Genomic DNA, 7,851 nt, shown 5'->3' with positions numbered 1-7,851 from the left:
AATGTTTAATCACACCAAAAGCACAGCAGATACTCTTTGTTTAAAAGAAGGATGACATTTAACTAGGATTTAAAACAAGGTTTTGTGCAGTTTAGAGTTCATGGTTATGGAGGCCAAAGTCTGATTGATGATCAGATCCGATACTTTAGTTAATGGACAGCCGTGTGTGTGTGTGTGTGTGTGTGTGTGTGTGTGTGTGTGTGTGTGTGTGTGTGTGTGTGTGTGTGTGTGTGTGTGTGTGTGTGGTTGACGTGGATTTGATGAGGGGACAGGTCGGACACTGATAAAGACGGTAACTAGCTAGTAAAGGAGTGCACGGGGAAAGATGATGACGGACATTGGGCCACAGACAGGTGAAGATGACAGCTGTTATTGACTGAATGACACTTTTTATTTTTGCCTTTGACAGTGTGTGTATACCACTTTGACTACAAGATTCTGCAGAAACCAGTAGATCTGCACAGAGCAACATACACATAATCTGTAGGCTGGCCAGGTGTAAGCTACAGGTTTAGGCACAGATGCATATAGATGGGACAGAGGGACAGGTCCAGGCTAACAAACAGGTTTTGGGGATGAAGGAGAGAGGGCAGGTACCAGACAAAGATCCCTGGCCAGTGGCACCAGAGGTCAGAAAGATGGGGGTTAAGGGACCCAGCTTTAAGCCCCAAATGGAGGGGGTGAAGCGGACTCTGAGGGTGACGAACCCCTTGGCTCGGGAGTGTTTGGGAGAGCTGATGGGAACATTTGTTCTGCTGGTGAGTAGCCTAGCTTCTAAAGCCTTACTGTTCAAAATGGAAAGCATAAAGCACACTATTTTTATAGACAGAAGAAAAAAAATCAAAATATAATATATATATATATATATATATATATATATATGTGTGTGTATATGTATGTGTATATATATGTGTGTGTGTCATATGCACAGTCCAATAAAGTGCTAACTTGCAGGTTTTCCTCTCGACATTGCAACCACAAATAAGAATTGAGATAACCTGAGTAAATAGTCAGTAGACAAATGACCACCAGTCAACACCACTTATTGCAACCAGGTTCATACATGCAGTGGTGTAAAGTACTGAAGTAAAAATACTTTAAAGTGCTTAAGTTGTTTTGAGGTGTATATGTATTTTACCATTTTTTTTAACCACTTTTACTTTGACTCCACTATATTCCTGAAGAAAATAATGTACTTTTTACTCCATTCATTTTCCTTGACACCCAAAAGTGCTCATTAAATTTTGCGTTCTTAGCAGGACAGGAAAATGGTCAAATGTATGCACGTATCAAAAGAACATCTCTGGTCATCCCTACATCCCTTCTGCCTCTGATCTGGTGGACTCACTTTTACTCAAGCAGTATTTTACTGGGTGACTTTCACTTTTACTTGACTTCTATTAAGGTATCTTCACTTTTAAGTATGAAAATATGGTACTTTTTCCACCACTGCCTACGTCGAAATGTGAACATATTTTTATCAGTGTCCTATTAGAGTAGCTAATGAAAAAGTAATTTGGTACATTATGACTTGATAAGAAGTTGATAGCTTGAAGCTATAACCAGAGAGGTTTTCGCTGTATGGCATCTTTGTTCAACTCTGAGCGGTTGTTTTGGGCCAGGCAAGTTAACCCCCCTCCCATTTTGGCACCGTGACTCTCTACCCAAACCAGATGTGACTGGTTTCAAGTGGCCAAGAGACATCATGTCATATCCTACTGCTATCTAGTGGATGGAATGGGAATCAGACAGGGAATATAGAAATATACAAAACATTAAGAACACCTTAGAGGTTGCTGGATCAAAACCCCGATCTGACAAAGTAAAAATCTGTCGATCCTTCCCTGAATAAGGCAGTTAACCATCTGTTTCCGGTAGGCCGCCATTGTAAATAACAATTTGTTCTTATTAACTAGGCTACCTGCTGCCCCGTAATTATGAAAAAAACTATTAACATTCCACCCATGAGGCCAAAGAGCCAAATTTTGGTCATTGACTGCAGGAAAGGGCTACCCTCTAAAGATGGGGAAATGTGTTTTTTCATCCAGTTAATTTGTTTTTACCAAGTTACACTTCTCAAAAGACATTGAATTGGTGGAATGACCCAGATAGCGAGAGGAAGTAGGTGTATGTGTGCTTCAACTGATTCTAGTTGATGTGTGACTGTCAGTCATTAATATGGGCAATATTGTTACAGTTTATAGTGTATGTTTGTCCATGACCGTTAGGTCTATTCCAGCTTGTCCATGTGTCTGTGTGCAGGCTGGGACCTTGCTCCATCATACAGCTGAGGAATGGAAAGTGCTAGAACTGGATGTCCTTCTAGCCATGGCTGCAGTTCATGTTCCCTCTCTTTCTTTTACAGTATCTCCCTTGAGCTCCTCTCTTTCCCCTCTCTATCACATCCCCTCACACCCCCTTTACCTCTACTCGTGCTTTGCTTCTCTAATTCTTTCTTTCTCCCTCTTTCTCCCCTCCACACTCTCATCTCCTCCCTCACAGTATTCTTCAACCTGGAGTCAGGTAGACGTAACATAGAAAACTTAAGTGATGTGAATAAATGATGGTTAATAAGTGATTAGCAGTAATGGACAGAGTCACTACCATCATGGGACTTTTACTCATTGTTTTATTCTGTGTTGTTGCAGCTTTCATCCTACATAATGCATAGTGCATTTAATGTAAAAAAATAAATAAATGTTACCCGAAAATGAACCGACCTCAAAAAGCACTAATCGCTCAGCACTAAACTTTGAATATCATACTAATTTGAGTATCCCGGATTTATATTTACTATGTTACGTCTAGTCTATGAGACCAGACTGCCTCTTTAATCTAACTTGACTTCATCTCTGCCTCCCTTCTCTCCCCCTCTGTCTTCCTCTAGATGTTTGGCTGTAGTGCATCAGCCCAGGTGAAGACCAGTAGAGAGACTAAGGGACAGTACCTCTCAGCCAACATGGCCTTCTCTGTAGGGGTCATGTCTGCCATGTACCTCTGCAAGGGGGTCTCAGGTAAACCCTACTACACCTTTCATCCCAAACCAACACCCATCCCAATCCTTGGACTAGAATAAATAGTGTCATTTTCTCCACTCTAAACAACAACTCATACAGTATACAGTATGTACAGTACAGAGGGGGCTGGTGGAGGAGCTATAGGAGCACGGGCTCATTGTAATGGCTGGAATGGAATTAATGGAACGAAGTCAAGCGTGGTGTCCATATATTTTCTGTGTTTGATACCATTCCAATAATTCCATTCCAGCCATTACAATGAGCCCATCCTCCTATAGCTGATCCCACCAGCCTCCACTGGTAGAGTACATTGCTGTTTCAATGACAAACTGACAACCCTAATCCTAAAATGAAAACTCACAGCAAATTCTCCAGTGTTTAATCAACACTGACAGCCAAATATGTTATCATGAAAATGTTATTATTCAACACAATACAAGTATTTAATATGGACTTATTTTGAGGGCCTAGTTTTACCCTGACACAGTAGCCTGCAAAGCATGCTCTTCAGGCCTGCAAGTCACATTATGAAGGCTTGCAAAGTGATGTAATTCATATTGGAATACAGATTGGGGGTATCCAACATTTTGGCTAAACCATCTAAACTGGAACAACCATTTCAATAACGGGCACAATAAATCCAAGTTGGATTCGTTTAGATAAATGTATGTTATTTATATTTAAGTAGTATAAGATTAATGAATCAACAGTACATAGATATTGAAATAAACAATTCCAAAAATCCACCTGCAATAGAGCATGCTGGGAAATATGATAATGATGGGTGTGGTTTTGGTTTAACACTGGTTATTAACACCAACGCTTGGGTATTTTTACAGCAATGAGTGTTAATGTAACACTTACAGAGTTAATTGAACACCTGAATCAACACTTGGAATGTTAATGAAAAATCAACACTAGGTAACACTGGACAGTTTGCCGTGGACCATGACTAAGCCTGATTTCCTTAGCGTTTCTTATATGTCTGTACTCCTCCATTCTACGTATTTAGACCATACTGGCCATGTCAGTCTGGCAACAGTAATAGACATAGGGCCAGACTTCCCCATGACTGTAACATTACTGTGGTCACACAGTGCTAGCTGTCTGTAATGTCCTGGTGATTCATTCTGCATCAGGCTGTCACTGTAGTGGCCACAACTCTCCAAGGTCTCACTCCCACACACACACTCTCAGTCTTTTAGTGTGTGTGTGTGTGTGTGTGTGTGTGTGTGTGCGTGTGTGCCTGTATGTGTGTGTACGTGCGTGTGATGTTCACAGATTTAGTGGGTGAGATCATAAACAGGAGGTTGACTGAGTCTCTCTTCTCCTCCCCCCTCCGTCTCTCTCCTCTCTCTCTCTCCTGTAGGAGCCCATCTGAACCCAGCGGTCACTCTGAGTTTCTGTTCGTTGGGCAGGGTTCCCTGGGTGAAGCTGCTCCCATACTCTCTGTGTCAGGTGCTGGGAGCTTACCTGGCCTCTGGTCTGGTCTTCCTGGTCTACTATGGTCAGTCAGACACACTCGCACACCAGTCCCACCAATCACTGGTGTCATGTCACCTTGTTACATGCATATTCAGTAGCATAGAGTAGTAAGACATTATGGTATAGTGTACCATGATGACTGAAAAACCATCTCCCTCTCTCTGTCAGATGCTATCATGGACTTCAGTGGAGGGAATTTGACAGTGTATGGGGCTAATGAGACCGCGTCCATCTTTGCCACCTATCCCTCCGACCACCTATCTCTCAGTAGCAGCATCCTAGACCAGGTCAGACCAATATGATACAGTATGAAGCAGGAACGGATGATGGTGTGTCGTCACTAACTCAAAAGGCACTCACTCATCTGAGCCATCTTTGTTGCAGGTGAATGGTAACAGCTGAATAAGATGAGAAAAAGAAGAAACCCGCACATTGATCTTGATAGTATCACTGCTCTTTAATAACTTTACGTATCGACTTCAAGGCCTTCCTCAGAGCGTTTGGCCTTCGTCACTAACCTCCATAGCTACAAAGTCATAAACCCTGCCTATTTTCTACAATTTCTCTTCTTAAAATCTGATTTTAAACCTAACCCTAACCTTAAACCACACTGCTAACCTTATGCTTAACCCTAACCTTAAACCACACTGCTAACCTTATGCTTAACCCTAACCCTCAATTAAGATTACATTATCATTAATTGTTATGACACAGAACATTTGACTTTGTGGCTGTGCTATCTCGTGGAAACCATAACGGTGTCATAAATGTGAAGATTCTGAAACATAAGAAAGCTAAATGAAACTGGATATGTTTTAACAACTGACTCTGAGAGCTTGGAATTATAAGGTTCTATCTGCATTTTGTCCAGATTGAGTTATTGACATAGCCTTGTTCTGTTCAATGTTCTCTACCTATATAGTACCCTGAATAACCCAATTCATGTTAAGTTCAAAGGAATACAAGATAACATTGTTGACACCATCTCAGAATCATCTTTTTGCAGATAGAACCTTATTGTCCCAAGCTCTCGTCCTATATTTCCTGGTTTCACAAATGTCTCATATTCTATAGGTGGTGGGCACTGCCATGTTGATGCTTTGCATCCTCCCATTGGATGACCAGAAGAATAGTCCTGCCCCCGACGCTCTGATCCCGCCCATCGTTGCCGTGGTAGTCCTGGGGATCGGCATGTCGATGTCGTCCAATTGCGGCGGAGCGATAAACCCTGCCCGTGACCTGGGGCCACGCCTCTTGACACTGACCGCCGGCTGGGGCACTGAGGTGTTCACGTAGGTCTAACACACAAACACCTTTTGACCTGAGTCAGCAGGTGTGCAACATGTCAGGTATTCCAGGAAGTGGTCAGTGGGTCAGTTAAGTGCACGGGAGAGAAGAGTGAACCATATGAAAGGAGTGGCCTAGTCCTGGACTAGAGGTAGATCTGGTTTGTGTGTTTGTGAGTGTGTTGGTGCCCAGTGTGCCACGCACAGGAGGCTGCTGAGGGGAGGATGGCTCATATTAATGGCTGGAATGGAGTGAATGGAATGGTGTCAAACACATAGAAACCATGTGTTTGATGTGGTCGATACCGTTCCATTTATTCCATTCCGGCCATTACTATGAGCCGGTTCTCCCCAATTAAGGCACCACCAGCCGCCTGTGGTGCCAAGTGTTCCTGTAAGGCACTTTATGTCTATAGGAACATCTACCAGCGGATACCAATATGCTAGACCAGGCACATGACGGACACACATGGCACAGACACCATATTTCAATTTGGAACTGGGCACGAGTTGTTAAAGTGAAGTTAATTCACTTGCAGACTTGGAAACAAATCCTCCCTCCTCCTCGTCTCTCTAGGTGTTATAACTACTGGTTCTGGGTTCCCATGATGGCTCCTCTGCTGGGAGGGATGGTGGGCTCTGGGATGTATCTGGTCTTCATCGCATGGCACCTGCCCGACCTTCCAACGAACCCTCCCATAGACAGCGCCTCTACCAAGCCCACCACGGAGGTGTGGAAGCAGCCCCCAGCACCAGAGAAGGAAGGGGTAGAGTTGAAAACTGCAGTTTTCTAGAAAGGGTAGAGAGAGTCAGGATCTGGTGAAAAACTGGTGAATCAACGTTGTTTCCGTGTCAATTCAACACCCAAGATTAATGTGATGATGTTGAATCTATGTGAAAAACTGATTGGATTTGCAAAAACTCATCAATATAACGGCATTTCATCTTATTTTCACCCAACTTTTCACCAAATTCCAATGTTTTTGATTTCACGTTGAATTCACATTAGCTGACAACCAAACCAAATGTCAATCAAAACTAGGTTGAACTGACTGCTTTACCCAGTGGGGAGACATTTCTCTGGCTGTTTCCTATAGGAGAAAGGACATGCTAACAGACTGATGGGAGAACATTTGTCCAAGCCTCCTCTCCTGTCATTTTGTTCTATTGACATGCTACTGCTGATTGAGGATCAGGTGTATATATTAGTAGTGAGCTTCAAAAACACACAGTCAGAGGTGAAAGGAGAAGTTGATACTATGATTAGAGCCAGTCGTTCTGGTTGTTTTTTGAGGGTTTTATCTTTGACAGGTATTTACAACATTATCCACTGGGTTTGCTGCAGGGAGAAAATCAAAGGAAATGCTCTTTATTTGAAACAAGCTGTCTCCAATCAATAATTCATTGTTTGGTTTTGAGTGAGTGTTTCGGGGAGGTGTAGATCAAGTCAGGGGAGGTGTAGATCAAGTCAGGGGAGCTGTAGATCAAGTCAGGGGAGGTGTAGATCAAGCCAGGGGAGGTGTAGCTCAAGCCAGGGGAGGTGTAGATCAAGCCAGGGGAGGTGTAGATCAAGTCAGGGGAGCTGTAGATCAAGCCAGGGGAGGTGTAGCTCAAGCCAGGGGAGGTGTAGCTCAAGCCAGGGGAGGTGTAGCTCAAGTCAGGGGAGGTGTAGATCAAGCCAGGGGAGGTGTAGCTCAAGCCAGGGGAGGTGTAGCTCAAGTCAGGGGAGGTGTAGCTCAAGTCAGGGGAGGTGTAGCTCAAGCCAGGGGAGGTGTAGATCAAGTCAGGGGAGGTGTAGCTCAAGTCAGGGGAGGTGTAGCTCAAGTCAGGGGAGGTGTAGCTCAAGTCAGGAGCCAGGGGAGGTGTAGCTCAAGTCAGGGGAGGTGTAGATCAAGCCAGGGGAGGTGTAGCTCAAGTCAGGGGAGGTGTAGATCAAATCAGGGGAAGTGTAGCTCAAGTCAGGGGAGGTGTAGCTCAAGTCAGGGGAGGTGTAGCTCAAGTCAGGGGAGGTGTAGCTCAAGTCAGGGGAGGTGTAGCTCAAGCCAGGGGAGGTGTAGATCAAG

At 43.8% G+C, this 7,851-nt stretch overlaps 1 protein-coding gene across 2 annotated transcripts; it reads left to right on the top strand.

The window, feature by feature from the left end:
• Positions 1 to 276: 276 nt before the first annotated feature.
• On the top strand, positions 277 to 7,592 carry LOC135521763 (aquaporin-10-like). Of its 2 annotated transcripts, XR_010452604.1 has the most exons (7): positions 277 to 758; positions 2,888 to 3,014; positions 4,387 to 4,524; positions 4,671 to 4,789; positions 5,577 to 5,794; positions 6,366 to 7,223; positions 7,434 to 7,592. XR_010452604.1 is itself a non-coding variant. In XM_064947471.1 (6 exons), exons 1-6 carry the CDS (start codon positions 522 to 524, stop codon positions 6,580 to 6,582), a joined length of 1,056 nt encoding a protein of 351 aa, XP_064803543.1. In that variant the 5' UTR covers positions 277 to 521; the 3' UTR covers positions 6,583 to 7,402. The 2 variants fall into 2 exon arrangements, 1 of the variants encoding a protein (XP_064803543.1); XM_064947471.1 differs by lacking the exon at positions 7,434 to 7,592 and having other exon boundaries at positions 6,366 to 7,402.
• The last annotated feature ends 259 nt before the right edge of the window (positions 7,593 to 7,851 follow it).

This window comes from Oncorhynchus masou, chromosome 30 (assembly GCF_036934945.1).
Source record: "Oncorhynchus masou masou isolate Uvic2021 chromosome 30, UVic_Omas_1.1, whole genome shotgun sequence".
In the NCBI taxonomy this organism is placed as follows: Eukaryota; Metazoa; Chordata; class Actinopteri; order Salmoniformes; family Salmonidae; genus Oncorhynchus; species Oncorhynchus masou.
The sequence above is the reverse complement of the archived record's forward strand: the minus strand, read 5'-3'. Positions and strand labels throughout refer to the sequence as shown.